Raw genomic sequence first — 20,522 nt, 5'->3', positions numbered from 1 at the left:
AATTATTTAATATATTTATTATTTAAATATATTAAATATTTAATGAAATATGCATCTGGAAAATTCATAGAATCAAAAGACAAATTCATGCTGATCACACAAAATTTTCAGATAATACTAATGGGTAGCATGAATAGCTAATGAATTAACCACCTCTCTCTCTCTCTCTCTTTTTAAGCTAATAGATGGTTGCACGCCTCGGCAGAAGGAAGAATTGGGAATTATGACCCCAGATTACTACTACTATCTGAACCAATCTGGAACATACAAGGTGGATGGAACTAATGATAGCAAGGACTTCCAAGAAACCATGGTACATATTTTCTTCAAAATGATCATGCTAGATTATGTGTCTCCTCTCAAACACTGTGAGAACAGTTCAGTTTTCGCTACTAATTTTTGATGTCTACAGGAAGCTATGCAGGTGATCGGCATACCGGAGATGTTTCAGAGGCAGGTGCTGCAGATTGTAGCTGGCATCTTACATCTGGGCGCTGTCAGTTTCATTGAGGCGGGAAACTATGCGCAGGTGGAGAGCACGGACTGTAAGTGATATGTAGATGGAATTTGCCCATTTGCTGTTCTGAGTAATAATAGTGACTGATTATTTTTATCTTTGGAAATGTTCTGTTAGACTTTGCATTGACATTTTTTACCCTGCTTTCAACCCAGTACTGGCGTTCCCTGCATACCTGCTGGGTATCGACCAAAACCGTCTACAGGAGAAGCTCACCAGCAGGAAAATGGACTCCAAATGGGGTGGTAAATCTGAAACCATCGATGTGACTCTGAACAGAGAACAAGCGAACTACACGCGTGACGCTCTCTCCAAAGCACTCTACGCCCGTCTGTTTGACTACCTGGTTGAGGTTAGTGAACGGCGTATGAACACCCAATAACCATTGGTCGAGGGAAAAAGGTCATTTTTTACCTTTCTCTGTCTGAGCAGGCAATAAATAAAGCCATGCAGAAACCCATTGAGGAGCTCAGTGTTGGTGTTCTGGATATTTATGGATTTGAAATTTTCCAGGTGAATATCCTCTCCTTTATATCCTATCTTCTGATTGTTATTGCATATTATAAAGAGGGACTTTTAATCTTCTACTCATTAATCAGCCAATTAGGTATATTTGTCATTTTAATTAACAGTAAATATACACCACCATTCAAAAGTCTGGGGGCAGTAAGAGTTTTGAAATATTAAAAAAATACTACTTAAATTCAGCAAGAATGCATCAAGTGAAGGTAAAGACATTTATGTTACAAAATATTAACATAATTTAATATTGTTTTTATGCAAAAAATAATCAACATTGATAATAAGAATTGTTTCTTAAGCACCAAATCAACATATTATTATTTTTAAATATATTAAAATTTAAAATTGTACCATAAAACTGTTTTACTGTATTTTTGAACAAATAAATGCAGCCTTGGTGAACCTAAGAGTCTTATTTCAGTAACAGGAAAAAATCTTAATGACCCCAAACCTTTGAACGCTAGACATATTTTGTGTTTTTAATGACTATTTTCAAATGTGAAGGTTCTTAAGTAACGTTCTTTGAAAATATTAAGTACATTTAAATTCAATTTTATTATTAATAACAATTATCTGTTTGTTTGTTTTTTTCTCTAGAGGAATGGTTTTGAGCAGTTCTGTATCAACTTTGTGAATGAAAAGTTGCAGCAGATCTTTATTGAGCTGACACTGAAAGCAGAACAGGTACAACAAACAATTCTTTCATCATACTTTTCACTAGTATCTCTCTTGATGTGTATAAAGTCTCAATCAGACTTATTGTTCTTTACATCCCGCAGGAAGAGTATGTACAGGAAGGCATCAAATGGACACCCATAGAATACTTTAACAACAAAATTGTGTGTGACTTAATAGAAAATAAACTGGTAAGCATGTAGAGAGACTGTGCTATATTAATGAATAGCACAATTACTAATTAATAACAATTCGTCAATTTGTCAACTGTAACCCTGTTCCCCCTCAATCCCAGAATCCTCCCGGCATCATGAGTGTGCTGGATGATGTGTGTGCTACCATGCACGCCAAAGGAGATGGTGCTGATATGACTCTGCTTCAGAAGCTACAGGCTGCGGTGGGGACACACGAGCACTTCAACAACTGGAACTCTGGTTTCGTCATTCACCACTACGCTGGCAAGGTGTGTTACGACTTTTGACCTTCAGTGCTTACCAACCTCAAACTTTTGAACAGTAGTGTATATGCTGTAGCACTCCTAAATTGCTTCTTATTACCTACTTCTTTGATTCAGGTGTCGTATGATATCTGCGGTTTCTGTGAGCGAAACAGAGACGTGCTTTTCCCTGACCTCATAGAACTGATGCAAAGCAGCCAATTGTAAGTGCTAATTCTCTCTTTCTCTTTCGTCATAAGAATTGTTTATATTCAGAAGTTGTTTTAGGTTTGGTAAAGGGTAGAGAACTTAATATAACAGGAAGCCAGGAACAACAGAACAAAGACAGATGAGTGTAATCAATTTTCCCTGAAATAGTTTACTACTCCTGGAAAGCACTAGCAAATTGGCATAACCCCTTTTTTCCCATAATCTCAATCAACATGTTCCAAACATCCAAAAATATTTATCTCTCTGGCATTGCAGCGACTTCATTCGGAGCCTCTTCCCAGAAAACCTCAATACGGATAAGAAAGGTAGACCAACCACGGCTAGCTCGAAGATCAAAGTAAGACCAATGTCTTTAATAAACTCTTACTCTTCTGAGGATAAGCACACTTGTCACATTTCCTTTATCTGGAGTCACTCACTGACTGTCTGGTCCACAGAGACAAGCCAACGAGTTGGTTAGCACACTGATGAAGTGCACACCGCACTACATCCGCTGCATCAAACCCAACGAGACCAAGAGGCCCAAAGACTGGGAGGAGAGCAGGTGAGTCGTGTTCATTCAAATAGGACTCCAGATATTTCACAAAGATGGTGTAAATGAACTACAATGTGCTATTCATAAATTTGACTTTTATGTTCCCAGAGCGAAACATCAGGTGGAATATCTGGGCTTGAGGGAAAATATGTCATGTCTGAGAGAGAATGAAAGCGGTTTTGAACAAGAGGGAGAGGGATGGTGATTGTCTCATGATGATGATTAATGATGATATATCAAAGACGTATGAAGATAATGTGAAAATCAATTACACATTAGTCAATAACAGCATTTTCTGTGCTTTGATATTTCATCAGTCATGCCCTCTCTCATCTCCTCTCCTCGCCTCTTCTGTCCTTAATTGCTCATAATTCTTCTTCTTCTTCAGTGTGTAAGTTTGAGCTGTGCACACAAGTGATGAGAAAATGTCATTTGTTTGATTTAATTTATATATACATTTGCTGCTAGGTTTTCCTTGACATGGTTTCTTCATAATCACACCCAGAACTCTTTATATCTTTTATACTTAAAAATGATTATACTGAATGGTATCTATTTATAAAAAAAAAGTTCAAAGGAACACAATTCTGTTTTGGTATCGAAGGAGGCTTACAGATGGGGCTGTATGGGATTTTTTTAATGTTTTTGAAAAAATCTCTTATACTATATTGCTTAAAAAAACAACAGTAACATGAAAAATTACTACAATTTAAAAGAACTGTTTTCTATTTTAATATTTTTTTAATGTAATTTCATTCTGTGGTTATTACTCCAGTCTTTCACTGTCACACGATCCTTTAGAAAATAATTCCAAAATGCTGATTCGGTGCTCATGAAACATTTCTTATATTTGTCAATGTTGAAAACAGTTGTGCTGCTTAATATTCTTGTGGAAACCATGATACATTTTCAGGATTTTTGAATGAAATGAATTGAAAGTTCAAAAGAACAGCATTGTTTTGAAACACAAAACATTGTAAATGTTTTTACTGTCTCTCTTGTCCAATTTAATGAATCTTTGAATGGAAATATTAATTTCTTTAAAAAAAAAATGTTTGAGAAACACTAACCAAGACCAGCCTAGAAATGCCCTCAAAAACACTGGAGGAATGCTGGGATTATAAGTTATATTGAACCTTAGCATTCTTGGACAAGCGCCATATTTTATTCAGGAAAAGTAAAAAATTCGTCTTCTTTCATTGCCCTCCAGCACAAGGCAAGACGACTTCTTCATCCTTCATGAGAATGAGTATGACAGTCTTCTGGAGTCCACATTTAAAACTGAGTTCCTCAGTCTGCTTTGCAAGCGTTACGAGGAGCAGACCCGAAGCAAACTCTCACTGTCCTTCAGCGACAGGTGCTGATAACTCTCTATCTCTCGTTCATAGCATTAGACTCACTCCAGTGCAGAACATAAATGAATACTAATGTTTTGTGCAGGCTGGAGTTCCGAGTGAAGAAGGAGGGCTGGGGAGGAGGCGGCATGCGTGTGGTGGTTTTCCAGAGGGGACAGACTGATTTAGCCGTCATCAAACCTGGAGGAAAGACCCTCACTATCTCTATAGGAGATGGACTACCAAAGACATCCAGTACGTGAGATGGATGGATGAAGAGTGTCAACAGTGGCACAAAAACTGTGAAGAGCGTCAGCAGTGACAGAATTCTGTTCATTGAGCTTCACTGCATGTACTTTTTGTTTTTCTCCAGAGCCAACCAGGAAAGGCATGCCACAGAGTCAAGGAGGAAGTAACCAGCCACGGCACAGAGGTAGAAAAAGAGTTACAATTCTGAGCTGGAACTGCTGTGTTGAACCACATGGATACATTTTGATTCCCTTTATATTTATTGAAAGCCTCCATATATGATTTTTGACAGGGGGCCATCAGAACGGGGCAGCACAGTTTGCCCGGGCTGGTGCTCAACAGCACCATCAGCCGCAGCAGCAGAGGGAAGCGACATACTCCACACCAACGAGGAACCCTCCACCCAGCAATGCTCTTCCTAAACTGGGATCGCAGAAGAATCCAAGAGGCTCTAGGCTGGCCCAGAATCAGTCCACAAACCTCGACTTCCTCAATGTGCCTGATCAGGGCATGTCAGGGTAAGAGAACACAGATAGAAAACATCTCAAATCCAGGTTTGTAAATACTAAACAGTCTAAAACTTTCCAGAATGCAGCGGAAAAGGAGCATCAGCAAACGGCCTCCACCGGCCCCCTCTAGCCGTCCCAAACCTCAGCCCCGACCACAGGGCCCTCGCTGCAGAGCGCTTTACCAGTATTTTGGCCAAGATGTGGATGAAATTAGCTTTGATGTCAATGACATCATAGACCTTATCAATGAAGGTGAGAGACTTGGTAATAAGACTGTTGTGAATTCGATTTAATTGGCTGTTGAATTGTTTCTAATGTTCCTCTGGGTTTCCTGTAGATCAGTCAGGGTGGTGGCGAGGGCGGATTCATGGGAAGGAGGGTCTCTTTCCTGGGAATTATGTGGAGAAGATCTGACCTGATGAACCTGCACCATGACTTTTGACCTCTAACCTCCACTAGATCATGGAATTTTCACTCAAGCCAGTGACGAGATAAGTGACTTGTCACCATTTTGTAGTATTTTTGCTGAATTTTATGACATTTTTTGTAATTAGTTTTTTTAAATAGACAAATTTGTTGGTACAGTTTTCAGGCTAAGAGAGAGCATACACTGTTTACAAAGACTCTGCACTGTCCACAAATGACCACTTGACTGCGCTGTTTTGCAGTTTGAAAGTCTAATTTCGTGAAAACTATATGTAAAAAAGAAGAAAATATTTTCTGTGCATCAATTTTTTATGCTTCTTTTTATCCTTCTTCTGTGTAAAATCTTCAATCATAAAAAGTATTAATTGATGTCTGATACTAACAGTATTAAAGAGAGCTTTGTTTAACAGATCTCAATGCAGTACTATATTAAAATTTAAATGGCATCCTGTAAAGAAATATGTAAAGATATATATCTTTCCTAATGTTTTAGCCACAAATGTGATTATATTCTTAAAAATAAGGAATATGTCAATTACAATGTGATCATTTAGGATCATGAATGAAAAGACTAAGCAAGCTTTGTTGAATGGAGAATCTGATCAAGTTTGCACCTGGAAGTATGTAGTTATTACCTCTCGAAGCAGTGAAAACTTGGAGCCAAGAAAATTGGAAAGTGGAGCCAAGCCTAAATAACTTTACAATGGAAATGTGTTTTTCCTTGATATCTTTGCCCCTTGTCTAATTTCTGTGGTACATGCATTTAATGTGATATTTGGATTGGATTTGCAGTAGAATTGAGGTTATTAGCCCCTGGCACAAAAGGTGAATGACAGAAAAACGTGTTCTTCGCAGGTGGCTGGGAGGACTGGTTAAGCAGGTGAGTTCAGACTGAAAGTTTTCTCCACAGAAGGTGCACAGAAACACTACAACAAGAAGCATTATGAGAGTCAGTCCTCATTTTCCATGCTAAACATTTATGCAAAAACCAGCAAGTTGCTGAGTGTAAAAAAACAAATACAGATTTAAGCCTGGACATTTGCATGTGATCTTCATGTTAATGAGCGGTAACTGCAGCAGTTTCATCTATATGTTCCTCTTGGTTAAAAATAGATCTTTGTTTCTTTTAGGATATTTGTGCGGGATACAATGTACAGGCCAACATAAATTTACTATGGTAACCAGTAACCAAAATACCTGTTACTGCTTTAAAATGATTAATATTAAATCTCCTTGAACAGCTTGATTTTACATGAGTCATGTTTCTTTTCTTTCAGATGATAGTAGAGAGAATTAACTTTGTATGCTTGTTTTTAATCAAGTTGATCAAATTTTGGCTTCTGTTTGATTAAATTAAATTAAATTAAATTATATTTAGTCATATAGCCCTTTTAACAATACATAACAGTAATAGTAACAATACAAAGCAGCCTGGAGAAAATAGAGCCTCACAAACCTCCAGTGAACAAGCCAAAGGTGAGAGTAGCACAGAAAAACTGAATGAGGGAGAAACCTTGGGGAAACCTATAGGCCCAACAGAGAGAGGTACACTGCCTCTGGCTGACATGTATTTAACTAATATTTACAAAACCACAGCCTAGTCATATTTATTAACACACAGTTGTCAATTGACTAAATGGAATCCAACCTAATAGAATTTAGAATTTATTTATGTATTGCCACGTAATGGGGTGTGGAGAAAATAAAAACGAAAAAACGAGGGAAAAAATACTGCCTATATAAGTGAAAGATATTGTACAATACTTTAAATTGGCAATAAATTGTATTATAAAAAAGTAACAAGTGTAGGCAAGTAAAAAGAGCAACTACGGTTACCACCATGGTAAACCTTTGTAAGGGAGGTGCTGTATGGGGCCACCTTTTTCATTTTAACCAAGTTTACTTTAGGTGAAGGCATTAAATATTGAAACTGTAAATATTTTGCGGTTAATGAGTTGAATGGGCGTCAAACAGTCCACAGGTGAGGTGCAGGTAAACTTGACCTCAGCTAGTTAAACTTGTGCTGCAGCTCGTGCCGGAGGCGGGCGCGTGCCAGCCTTTCTCATGTAAAACGGTGCGTTTCAGGTCTGTCCGCAATAGCGAGCTGACAGCTTCACTATACAATGGCACAATAAGGAACGCAACTGTTCGCTCGGTTTCACCTGAACCCTCCAGGTGATGTCACAACGCGAGACCCGAGTAACAGGATCGGGGACATTTCTCCCCTACTTAAACCAGACACATGGAGCGCGCCGCTGTGGATGCGTTTTGGAGAGGTAAGCGATAGTTTATTGCGTTTTATCTAAACGTCTGATCATTTGGGTTTATCGATTTGAGAGAGTTTATATAAGATAAGCATGTTAGCCATAAGCCTTTCGGTTATTGTAGTGTTTGTTTGCTTTCTCTGTATGTCTGTGCTGTGCTTCCCTACCAATTAATTCATTATCCAGAGGATTGACTTTTTCTGGGTGAACGATCCGTGCTCTACAAAACCACAGATCCTGTGGTTAAATGTGGCTGTATGATCTTGTTGGTTTTAAGATATTGTTCAGGTACAACTATAGCCTGTTTAAATAAGTATTGATTTAAAACGGCAGACATGTAAGCAGTAAAATTCAAATCAACAAAGAGATAAATTGTCAATTATTGTAGTATATGACATTGGCTAACTGAAAACTTTGTGAGCTCAGAAAAGGTCACCTGGTGTTTAATATGGCAACAATAACTGCGGGTTGTAGGGTCACCGGAAGTAATTTGACTACACTTGCATGCAAAACCTGCTTAGGCAAGATAAACCTGTCAGTTTATTAGAATAGAACGGATTTTGAATTATCCATAAGAGTCGAATCTTTTGATCTGTTCATTAAAAATATTAATTTTGTGTGATATGAACGAGTCACTCCTTCGTTAAAAGCAGTTTCGATCGAAAGAGTTCAACATAGGACCTGGGGCCTGTTTCATAAAACAAGTTTACCAAATATGCCAGGTTTATTTCAGTCAGTCTGACTTATTGTCAGTTGATTTGGTTCAAAATAAGTCAGACTAACTGAAATAAGCCTGGCTTATTTGGTAAACTTGGTTTATGGAACAGCCCCCGGTTCACACCGAATTCGTTTTTGCTGTAAAGAACAAGACATTAAATGGCAGTGAATAAAAAATGTAAGGTGGCGATGGTTTTTTTTTTTTAGTGCTGTCAAACGATTAATCGCGATTAATCGCATCAAAATAATAGTTTGTTTTTACATAATATATGGGTGTGTACAGTGTATATTTATTTTGTATATATAAATAGACACATGCATGTATATATTTAAGAAAAAGTAATGTTTTTATATAAAATATGTATATTTATTTATAATATCAATTATATATAAGTATATATAAACATGTAAATATTTTAAAAATATATAGGCTTACATATACGTGATTGCATTTATATAGGCTATACATAATACATAAACACAGCACACACATCTATTATGTAAACACATACTTTTATTTTTCGATGTGATTAATCGCGAATTACCGTTTGACCGCCCTAGACTTGGACTCATTGTAACTTGTGCGATGCTTTTTTAGAACGCTTTGTTGTGCAAGAGGCTGCAAAAAGTTGAGATATGGAACGAAACCGTTTAAGGGGTCGTTCACACAGAACGTCTTTTTGCATTCCACTGTACTGCATTTCTGTGACATGAGATAAACATTATATGTAAATGTATGTGATTGACCATTGCATTCTCATCTTTTTCAGCAACTTGCTGAGTTAAAAAGATGAACTTTGTGGGTTTTTTTTCTCGATTTCACTTTCTGGCATTTCACATCTCTAACGGGCCATTCACGTAGAACGTGTTTGCATCGAAAAGCTTATTTGAACAAAAAGTATTTTATCTTGCGCGCAGCATTTTTAGAATGCTGTCATGCACAAAATGCTACGAAAGACACGAGCCCAATGGTTAAACATTAGAATGCAAAAATGTATTCTGTGTGAACGGCTCCTAATATGTCCATTTACCACATGTTTATATTAAAAACCAGTGGAAAACAGTGCAGTGGAATACAAAACGCGTTCTTTGTGAGCATCCCCTTATCCTTTAATAAAACTTGCATGCCTACAAATCTACTAGAGCCTCCAGAAAGGCACAGATCTACCTTTTGTTCAGTAGCTCCATTCTGTGACGATAGAGTCTAGAACACTCCTCCCTGTAAAGACAACAAGCTTTAGCACCATGGCGAGTGTTTTGTTCTTTAACACACAGATGTATGCCACAGAATTTTTGACGTGTCATTACGGTGATTTATAAAACTCTCTCTTTCTCTCAGGGATCCCGTCATTTCCATCCTTTGACAAAATGGCAGGTGTGTTTGCCTACGAGAGCTCTGAAGTTGACTGGTGTGAGGACAACTATAAACATTCAGAGAATGTTGTGGAATATTTCAACACGGTACGAACATAACAGATGAGCCGCAAATCCCTTTCACACTCTAGTCACTGTGAATCACTCTGAATCCAGCCATTAACACTAGAGGAGTCCTATTCAAGACATTGTTAAATGTTAATTACACATCTACAGTGACTCAGGCACAATGTTACACCTATCAACAGAGCTCAACAGAGATTGAATCCAGTACAGTTCAACCCAAACCGGTTTTATTTGTGATCCTACACTAGTTACAACTACTACAAAATGTGTAGAAGTCAAAAAACACATTTAGAGGCATCATGGGATAGGATTTGAGTTTGTGTGTCCGTCTGATTCACTAATATCTGTTTTTTGCCCCTTTCAGATGAGCAGTTTTATATTCTTTGTGATCTCACCCATAATGCTTTACCTGCTACACCCATATGCCAAGGAAAGAAACCTGGCTGTGCACCTGGTCTGGATCATGATGGTCTTTGTAGGTAAGTGTGACTGTTCAATCTGTAAGGGGTTGTGGCATTAACAATCCAGCAGAGGGCAGTATTGTTCAATAGCCAAGTCAAATTTATAGCCAGCAAATTGAAATCCACTGATTCATTATATTTAATTCATTTAAATGAATGAATGAAATGTCAGCTTGAGTTTTTGTATGTTACTGGCCAAATGAACCAACAAGTGTGTATATACAAGCTACAAAAGGCTAGTAACTTTCACAAAATGGGTTTGCATACATGCAAATCAGTCGACTAGAAATTAAAAGAAAACGTTTCAATTTTAAAATAAATAAAAAGTATTATAAATTTGCATTATAAGTAATAATAAAAAAAATTCTTCTGTATTTGTCAAAACGCCTATGCTGTCGGACATGCACACACTGAATAAGCTGACAATGTAGATAAATGTTTAAAAGCAAAGCAAAGGAAAATTGGGAAAACATGCAAAAATCATGTTTTGCTTAAACCACTTATGCTGTTGCCTCAATAAATCAGCTTTTATGGTATTTACATGACCTTACACATGTTAACTTATTAAAGTCAACTTTAATTGTATTCGCATCCCTTTTGACCATGGTCTGTTTCTCTCTCTTCAGGTCTCTTCTCCATGTATTTTCACATGACTCTGAGTTTTATGGGCCAGATGCTGGATGAGCTGTCAATCCTGTGGGTCTTGGCTCTTTGCTACTCCCTGTGGTTCCCGCGCAGACACTTCCCCTCTTTTATTAAGGACAGGTAGCAAATTCTGTACCATGTATGCAGTCTGTTTCTCTCCTCCTCTAAAAAAACTGTCTTCAGTTCTGTAAAAATAGGGGCAATTAAAGGATCTGTTTACAGTCCTTAGTTTGTGTAAAAGTAACCCTGTTTAACTTGCAGCATGATATTCTGATCTCACTGTGGGAGAGGTGGTTTCCACAGCTTTCTCAGTGGGCTCCAACCAGCCTTATATTCATATTTAAATGGTTGATATCTAGATTAAATGAAGTTTTAAACTTAGAAAAATGTTGACGTCTACTGTTAAAATGTTGGGGGGTGGTCAGTATTTTTTAAATAGCAATTAATAGTTCATTCTATTTAGAAAGATTTATTTATTTATTTTAAATAAATTGTCAGTCCTGAAAAAACGTATCACTGTTTCCAAAATATTAACCAGCAACTGTTTTCATTATTGATAATAATGAGAAATGTTTATTGAGCAGCAAATCAGCATTTTAGAATGATTTCCGATGGATCATGTGACACTGAAGACAGGAGTAATGATGCAAAAAAATGCAACTTTGCATCACGGGAATAAATGACGTTTTAATATATATTCAAATAAAAAAGTTATTTAAAATTGCAATAATATTTCACAATGTTACAGTTTTTCCTGTATTTTTGATCAGATAAATGCAGCCTTGGTGAGCATAAGAGACTTACTTGGCTGTCAATGGAGAAAGATCTGTTTCACCCTAGACTATCTTCAGTCTAAAGTTTGGTCTGTCTCTCTGTGTTTTGTTCTTTTTCAGGAAATCCTTCTGTCATATGGTCCTGATCATCACTGTCATAAGCACTCTGTCCTCTTTTGTCAAACCTACAGCCAATGCCTACGCTCTCAACTGCTTCGCCATCCATATCCTCTATTCTCTGTTTGTGGAATTAAGGAGGTAAAGTGTGCATTCATTGCTTCAAGCTTTTTCAGATGTTGCTTTAGTTACTGTTTCTCCACTTTAAGACTATAAAGGCTACTATACAAGATCTGTTTTTATTTCTTGTTTTCACCCTCATTCAAAACGGATCTATTTCTCAACAGTTGCACAGATGAGAGAGTGCTGCGTCTGGCCTGGGCGTCCATTGGCCTGTGGGTTCTGGCTATCTCCTGCTGGATTAGCGATCGCATTGGCTGCAGCTTCTGGCAGAAACTGGACTTCTGTTATATGCATGGTATCTGGTGAGTGAGCCAGGATATCCCGCTGTATGTTGAGCACATTTTAACCCTAAAGCCTACGATATCATATTTGATAAGCAAAATTCGGAGACCTCTAAATTATCACTGTTGTGTACTCAATCTTCTATATGCCTTCTGTTGTCTGATTGATAGTTTATACTTTTTTTTTTAGCAATTAAAAGGCCTTTTGGTATGATTGTAAAAGTGTCCACCTTAAGGTTGTGGTCAATGTGTCTTTTTACTGTGAAGTGAAATCTTTACTGATTTTTATAAAGTAAACAAGTTTCATATTGTTAGTAATATTTCAAGGGGAACACTTACTGGACTCAAGGAACTTAGGTTTACTTGATTATATATATATATATATATATATATGTGTGTATATGTATGTGTGTGTGTGTGTGTGTGTGTATGTGTGTGTTAAAATGTATCAAATATGATACCACAACAGGCTTTTAAGGAATGTTTGTCATCTCTGTCATCATTGCATTGCATTATGTTTTGCCCCCACAATAAAAACTACAGAGCTTATTATAAAACGAAACATTTAAACATCAGCTTAATAAGACATATTATTGGGAGACAGGGAGTGAAAACTGACATTTAAATGCATTTAAGTAGACTGCTATACATTTATAAAGATGTAATCATACTTTTTGGCCATGTAAATCTCAGCAACTGCACCAAATTCCATATTTTTGGGCATCAGAATAAAACTGAGATGTTTTTTCTTCTCTACTGTCAGTTGCATATTCTCTATATCATACTATATAAGTTATAGTTTTTTTTAGCGTGTTTCATTTAAAGGTTCGATAAACTGTTAAATAAAAAAAAAGTGACTTATTTTATATGGCTTTTTATTATTTTATCAGGTTTTACAGGGTTAAACCTCATTGTCCAGACTTTTGGACTGTCATGCTTATCCAGATACTGTTTTTCTCTACCCTTCTGTTCAGGCATATTCTGATTGTGGTGGCCACCGCTTATGCTAGTACTTTGGTCGCTTACCTGGACGCTAGTCTGGAGATCCCTTATTCCCTACCCGACCTGCAGTACTGGCCACGGAATAACTGGTCCATTGGGCTTCCTTACATAGTTCTCAAAAGCACCACAAAGACACAGAAAAGATGCTAGCAGGCATGACAAGATGAACAGACACAACCTCATATATAAAGCTGGGCGTAACGCTGATTTAGGACCAGCCTTTACATTTCCAAAATGGTGAATCCATTTATATGGGCAGGAAGGAGCTGATCCTAGATCTGTCACTGTACGTTATGTGAACTCTGAAGAGAAAGTTATATGAAACAAATGCTGTGCTGAATTGTTGCCGTTTCTGGAACTTTCTTCATATTTCTCACAGAACCTGAAACTGAAGTGTGTGTGTGTGTGTGTGTGAGTGTGTGAATGTTTCTATGCAAGTGACTGTTCATATTCTCATCTTTACAAACAACATGCTGTTGTTATGTGAAAATTAATATTTGCACTGTTCTGACCAGATTGAATGTATGTACAAAATATTCTGCATTTTACTTGATTTTCTTAATATGAATCCGAGGCTTTTAACTGAGAAAATTGTCATAAGCAACTGCTCGATTCATAAGTTTGTTTGTTCGTTTGTTTACAAATGTAATAACTGGGATTATGTTCATTTTGGTGTGGCATATTTAAATCGTACGTTATTTTACTGTATATTTAGTTAAAAAACTTTATATATTCTAAATCTATATATTGTGTTTTAACTTCTAACCTCCACCTCAGTGTATGAAATTGTGGATATTGATGCTGGTGTACCGTTCAATGACATCACTCTTTAAAATACTTATGTGACATGAAACTAATGTTTTGTGGATTATTTTTATATAAATTATGATTGCTGGGACATGCATTTGATGTGATTTATTTATTTATTTAACCACCATGAGACACACACCAAAATAATAGTCAAAAACTAGCAAGAACCTAAACTTATGATGCTGCTGCTTGTTGTGTGCTTTATATAGAAAACAAAGAAATGGGTTCATCTCCAGGTTATTGATACTTTCTGTTCTTTCTGACACAATGCCATCAAATGTATATCCTAGGTGTAGTGCATGCAGTTGAGCTGCTTTATCAACTGCAACACTTTCTTCAGCCTATATCTTTACAGTTGTGATTTGAAGTATGACATGTGGTTCGACTCTTTTGGTATATTAGTGTTTGTAAGTGATGTTCATTTTTTAGGCTATGACTACTGTACCAGAAACCCTTTCTTGACAATAATGTGATTGTTTTTTTTTCTCAAGAAAGTTTAACTAAAACTTTTTTTCGTGAACTATGTCCTCCAAACTAAAATTCTAATATCACGACATTTTATTTTTGAGCATTTAATAATTGTGTTACAATTTAAATGAACCTATTAAATTCCATTGTGACAACTTTTTGCCTATTGGGTCAACGTGTTAAATCAACTGTATTTTTCCTTAGCAATAACTGGAAATGTTATTAGGCTAGCTTGTAGCCAAGACTTTATTAGTGCCAAAAATACCCTGTATACTACAGTAAAAAGTGTGACAACTAGCCCCAGTGTCCCATATATTAAATTAGTGCCTTTAAATGTCAAGTAAAATCACTAAGCATTAATTATTTATTGTAATCCCTCTAATTAAACACAGAGAACAGAGGCATGCCCTCAACCAACCAATCACAACACAGCTGTGTGTAACATGCTTTGTTTTCAAAGACGAAATTGAAAATGATTAATGGATAAATAACAGAATGCTAAGCAGCGCTACTAGACTGCAAAAACAAAAACATCCTATCGGTTCGGCTAATCTCTAATTATTACCTACCAGTACAGGCAGCCCGTGGGAAGTCCCGCCCACCGCGCTTCGCGATTGGCTGGCCGGCGTAAAGCGCATCCTATACGGCATCCGATTGGCCACAAGCGCTTTCTGTTTTGGGTGCATGCCAGAGGTCCGGAGCGGGGAGGGGAACCGTCTAGTTTCCGGTTTTGGGCTGGAATTGACACACAATGAGGAGTCGGGAGCAGCCGTTCAAAAGCCTTCTGTAAATAAACAGGACCTTCATCAGCCGGCGAACTATGGAGAATCAGGTAGAGTAAGAAACGCTTTTGCTGTTGCATGGAGTGACGTCAACTTTTGTAAGCACGCGCTTAGAGAAATCCACCATTGCCAACTGAATGTGGACACTTGGGGCGCGTGAAAGCAGCGGATCGGACCCATATAACCCCCTCCCTCCTCCTCCCTCCTCTCAGCTATCTGACTCGAGCTGGCCACGCATATTAAAGCTACATCGGCATTCGGGGACATCAGCTCAGCCTAAAGGGCTGGATGCGTGCGCCAGCCAGCTTTTGCAGTAGGCAAGTCGTGCGTGCAGCAGAAACACAAAGGAGAGTGTTTTTGTCCTGTGCTTCTCTGGCCCGGAGTCACTACAGTCTGCGGCTTTTATTAGAGGAAATGAGGAACATGCATTTTCATGCACTAGTGTTCCTGACTGAAGGCTGAGGGCATTGCACAGGTCTGCTCTGCTGGTGGGGGTTCCTGATGGGCTCCTGAAGCGGGAATCTGTCTTCTTCCAAGACTAATTAATTGCCCTTTTGTATGCAATATGATTTATGAGCAGCAGTGATCATATGCTGTAGATGAATATCATTGCATTAACATGCTGGCTATTTGACACCTTCTGCCTTGTGGCTGTGGTCTGCAGTAGGTTAATTGCATTTGCTGCTACTAAACCTTTATTATTAAACTATTTTATATTATTTTTTATTAATAATTTATATTATATTATAAACTATTTTATTATTATAAAGTATACTATGGAGTCGTTCTTCGTAAAATTTGTGTTTACCAGTTTTAATGCAACAGCAATAATTGTAGTGGTATTTTGACATAAAATATGGCTGCCATTGTAAATATATTTTATTACATGTTTTACAAAAAATATGTTTAACATTTATAAAGTGAACTAGCATAACGTTAATACTGTCTTGATAAAGCTGTCTCTATGTAGAGAAAAGGCTATAACTTATTACTATTCCAGCTATTACTTCCATTATCGGCTCAGTTGTATTGTTTTTGTTCTTTTAACTTGCTTGATCCAGCTTTAGGCTACTAATTTAGCTAGATACGTATACATGAAGACAAATCTCAAACCAAAATAGCTTAATTGAATTATACATCTGTTTATTTAATGTGATTTTAGAAAGGCAAGTTGTAAACTTCAGTTTTGTCCCTCCACTCCTCAAGTAAGGAAAGATTATCTTGAAATATATAGTTGTTGATATGCATGTTTCATTCATTCATGGTTTCCAAGCTGGATCTTTGACAACAGCATTGCAGCAACTCTTCAGAGACTTGTTGTTTTGTCGTTTGCCTGTTGGCTTCCATGTGACCTGCTTGTATTTTTACCGTGCTTGACTGATAATCTGTGTCATAGCAGTGACCTGAGAGAAATCCAGTCTGCCACTTTTGTGTCTGTTTTGTGTTTTATAACAAAACGTGATGCGGGTGGTGAGTGTGTCTTGTGAGACCAGGAGCCAGCAGTGTTTGCCTGTCCTTCTGTTTAATCTACTCCTTTTCAAAAAGGCCTTTTAATCTTTCTACCCTTAACATTTATAAAGTGAACTAGCATAACGTTAATACTGTCTTGATAAAGCTGTCTCTATGTAGAGAAAAGGCTATAACTTATTACTATTCCAGCTATTACTTCCATTATCGGCTCAGTTGTATTGTTTTTGTTCTTTTAACTTGCTTGATCCAGCTTTAGGCTACTAATTTAGCTAGATACGTATACATGAAGACAAATCTCAAACCAAAATAGCTTAATTGAATTATACATCTGTTTATTTAATGTGATTTTAGAAAGGCAAGTTGTAAACTTCAGTTTTGTCCCTCCACTCCTCAAGTAAGGAAAGATTATCTTGAAATATATAGTTGTTGATATGCATGTTTCATTCATTCATGGTTTCCAAGCTGGATCTTTGACAACAGCATTGCAGCAACTCTTCAGAGACTTGTTGTTTTGTCGTTTGCCTGTTGGCTTCCATGTGACCTGCTTGTATTTTTACCGTGCTTGACTGATAATCTGTGTCATAGCAGTGACCTGAGAGAAATCCAGTCTGCCACTTTTGTGTCTGTTTTGTGTTTTATAACAAAACGTGATGCGGGTGGTGAGTGTGTCTTGTGAGACCAGGAGCCAGCAGTGTTTGCCTGTCCTTCTGTTTAATCTACTCCTTTTCAAAAAGGCCTTTTAATCTTTCTACCCCACTTCACTGGGATTAACGTGGTCATGTGTTGAACCTCTTATTGTGTACGTCTCCTGTCTGTCCCATATCGTCTTCATATTCGGGTGGTCATGTTCATCTCAGGCGGGGTGGAACAGCCTTTAATGTCGGTAGCATTTGTAATCGTTACCTCAAGGCAAGCTGCTGTTGCTGTGACAAATTACAAATGGCAAGTTCTGGAAAAAGAGCGGACTGAAGCTGCGTCGTTCTTCCTGTTGAGGGTAGCCAGGCTTTTGTCTCGCTGTCTGTCTGTATATGTGACTCGGCTGGGGCTTGTGGGTGAGTGAATGAGAGATGGACTCACAGGGGTTATTCTGATGCTTGGCAGCGTCGGGGTCTGGCTGGCAGCTTTTGGCATCGGAGATGGAACAGCCTTTAATGTCGGTAGCATTTGTAATCGTTACCTCAAGGCAAGCTGCTGTTGCTGTGACAAATTACAAATGGCAAGTTCTGGAAAAAGAGCGGACTGAAGCTGCGTCGTTCTTCCTGTTGAGGGTAGCCAGGCTTTTGTCTCGCTGTCTGTCTGTATATGTGACTCGGCTGGGGCTTGTGGGTGAGTGAATGAGAGATGGACTCACAGGGGTTATTCTGATGCCTGGCAGCGTCGGGGTCTGGCTGGCAGCTTTTGGCATCGGAGAAGTGGGAGTGTCAGCCAACGCAGAGAGTTAAAGTGCATTATGGTGACAGGCCAGATGGCGGCCAATAAGATTTTCCTTCCACTCGTCCTTATGCTAACAATCTTTCAGAAAAGTAAAAAAAAGCACATCTCAGTCTTGTTCTTTATTCTGTTTCTTCAATGTCCACTAGTTCAGGGACTCGAGTCAACAGTAGCTGAGCATCTCTGGGCACCTGAACCCGGTCTGGCCCGTCTCCACCCTATGTGTGGACAGTGTTCATTTTTCCTGGCTGCTTTTCAAGGAATTCCCTTGATGGCTTTTTTCTGGCCATTTGGCAGAACCAGCCGATGATACAGATGATTAGCTTGAGCATGTGTATGAAAGGTATTCTTACTCAGATTTTATTGCCTAGAGACGTTTTTTAGTAACTCTTCGCTGCTATATCAATAACAGTTTTCATCTGTATGAATTCATTCAATTAAAACAGTCTTCTTACAAAGAAAATAGCCTACAGCTTGATGATTTACCAAAGTGATATAATCCTCAAGGACATATTACATTTTTTTTTGTCTTTTGTTTTAGGAGTGCACAAAAGTCTCATTCCTAAAAGGCAGCATTACATAAAATACATATTTTAAAGTAAAAACATGCAATATACATATAAAATCAACCCTCTACAGACACCTTGGCAATTGAATCGCCATTGGCTAGTACATTTTTTAGTTTACTCGTCGCCAGACTGATATATATTATATATGTATAATAAATGTTTGTAAAATGGCACAGTTTTTTAAATATCTGAAAGTGCACTCTTAACATCAGTCAGTCAAGCATTATAATATGATAATCAAGTATTATTTAATGATAAAACTTTAGTAATTAGAATTAAAACTTGATAACCATGTATGAATGCATATTAGTCATTTTAACTGAACTTAGGACTGGTGGTGGTGCTTTTTTGGTCATTCAGTGTTTCTGTAAATAAAAAAATAACAAAAATACTGATAAGATAATGATACGAATTCTACTAATAAGAACAATATAAAACGCACTAAGGATTAATGAGCTGCTGGATTTTCACTAAGGAATCACCAAAACTCTCAATACTTTGCTGAAGGTCATTAAACTCTGAAGATCAACGTTACTCTGCCTCAGAAGCCTCTCCGAAATCAGTTTCATGAGGTGCCTTCGTGCAAAAACGCTGCCCGCAAAGTCATTGTCTCAACCGGCAGCGAGGCAGCAAGTCAGCTGCCTAAGTTTTTGGATGCAGCCCTTGTCAGTATAAGTTCTTTGATATTAATCAGGTTGTGTGCGTTCGCTCGAGCTGATTCGCTGAAATCAAATGAGAGACGATAATAGGTGAGCGCCAGCAAATGAGATTGTCGTTTGCGCATTAGTTCCGCCTTCTACCATAGAACCCGGCAGTTCTTAAAAGCTGAAGAGTTCCAAAGGAACGCTGTTATTTTGACAGGAAAATACAACAAAGAATATAGTTTACATGTAGCGCGTAAACTCTCTCTCTCTCTCTGCGTGTGTGTGAGTAGTGAGACAAATGGCGCTTTTCCACTGCATGATACGGCTCGGTACGGTTCACTTTTGGGGGGTTTTCCACTGGGTACAGTACCTGGTACCTGGTACTTTTTTTAGTACTGCATGTTATGTAAGACTCTCGCTCACTCTCGCTCTTTGCGCGTGTGAGAGAAAGCGACGGCGAGTCATGCGAAATACACAAACACAGGTGCGCTGCGCATCCATTCAAATGAACTGAAAAATATCACAGATCGCTTGCCGGAGAGTGAAACTCTGAAGTGCTCAGTCAGAGTGTTCTGTGAGTGAAAATATATCTGTGCTAAACTTATACTCAGCCTCCAACTCATACACTGGCGAGTAAAATCTAAGAATTTATTAGCCATTGGATATTAGACATAATTTAGTCGCCCAGAGTGAAGATTTAGTCGCATATGCGAGTGATTTGCTCGCAATGTAGAGGGTTGAAAACAATACAAATATTTATATAAATAAATAATATATTATTATTTTATACATTATATTATTTATTAATTTTATATTAAAATATTTGTGATCCTTTTTTAAATCCTATAATATATATAATGGAATATATAAATTTGGGGTAGGTAAGATTTAAAAAAAATTATTTTCTCTCTTATGCTCACCAAGGCGGTGTTTATTTGATCAAAAATACAGTAAAAACATTAATATTGTGAAATGGTTTTAAAATTTAAAACCGTTTTCTATTTTATTACATGCAGATTGTTGTAAATTAATGCAATTTGTTCCTGTGATAGCAAAGCTGAATTTTCAGAAGCTGTTACTCCAGTAACATT

At 37.6% G+C, this 20,522-nt stretch overlaps 3 protein-coding genes across 4 annotated transcripts in view; all 3 read left to right on the top strand.

The window, feature by feature from the left end:
- LOC107676925 (unconventional myosin-If-like) overlaps positions 1-5,845 on the top strand; it is a 28,126-nt gene extending 22,281 nt beyond the window's left edge. Inside the window, exons 17-32 of the mRNA XM_016471667.1 lie at positions 179-313; positions 413-545; positions 673-869; positions 950-1,030; positions 1,637-1,723; positions 1,819-1,905; positions 2,010-2,177; positions 2,289-2,374; positions 2,637-2,718; positions 2,819-2,925; positions 4,115-4,273; positions 4,357-4,505; positions 4,624-4,683; positions 4,792-5,017; positions 5,088-5,260; positions 5,346-5,845. Coding sequence (XP_016327153.1) covers positions 179-313; positions 413-545; positions 673-869; positions 950-1,030; positions 1,637-1,723; positions 1,819-1,905; positions 2,010-2,177; positions 2,289-2,374; positions 2,637-2,718; positions 2,819-2,925; positions 4,115-4,273; positions 4,357-4,505; positions 4,624-4,683; positions 4,792-5,017; positions 5,088-5,260; positions 5,346-5,422 — 2,007 coding nt within the window. The 3' untranslated portion in view covers positions 5,423-5,845. The remainder of the gene's footprint in view (positions 1-178; positions 314-412; positions 546-672; positions 870-949; positions 1,031-1,636; positions 1,724-1,818; positions 1,906-2,009; positions 2,178-2,288; positions 2,375-2,636; positions 2,719-2,818; positions 2,926-4,114; positions 4,274-4,356; positions 4,506-4,623; positions 4,684-4,791; positions 5,018-5,087; positions 5,261-5,345) is intronic.
- Positions 5,846-7,396: 1,551 nt separating this feature from the next.
- On the top strand, positions 7,397-14,246 carry LOC107676796 (alkaline ceramidase 1). The gene is made up of 7 exons (XM_016471483.1): positions 7,397-7,710; positions 9,755-9,876; positions 10,220-10,334; positions 10,943-11,081; positions 11,855-11,992; positions 12,139-12,276; positions 13,230-14,246. Exons 1-7 carry the CDS (start codon positions 7,677-7,679, stop codon positions 13,405-13,407), a joined length of 864 nt encoding a protein of 287 aa, XP_016326969.1. The 5' UTR covers positions 7,397-7,676; the 3' UTR covers positions 13,408-14,246.
- A 994-nt stretch (positions 14,247-15,240) lies between these two features.
- Positions 15,241-20,522, top strand: part of LOC107676782 (protein ENL-like) — a 21,277-nt gene continuing 15,995 nt past the window's right edge. For both annotated transcript variants that reach the window (XM_016471471.1, XM_016471466.1), the window contains exon 1: positions 15,241-15,367. In XM_016471471.1, coding sequence (XP_016326957.1) covers positions 15,356-15,367 — 12 coding nt within the window. In that variant the 5' untranslated portion in view covers positions 15,241-15,355. The remainder of the gene's footprint in view (positions 15,368-20,522) is intronic.

Source organism: Sinocyclocheilus anshuiensis, unplaced genomic scaffold (genome assembly GCF_001515605.1).
Source record: "Sinocyclocheilus anshuiensis isolate Anshui unplaced genomic scaffold, SAMN03320099.WGS_v1.1 scaffold1403, whole genome shotgun sequence".
NCBI classification, from domain to species: Eukaryota; Metazoa; Chordata; class Actinopteri; order Cypriniformes; family Cyprinidae; genus Sinocyclocheilus; species Sinocyclocheilus anshuiensis.
Note: the sequence above shows the minus strand (reverse complement) of the source record. Positions and strands in the feature narration are given on the sequence as shown.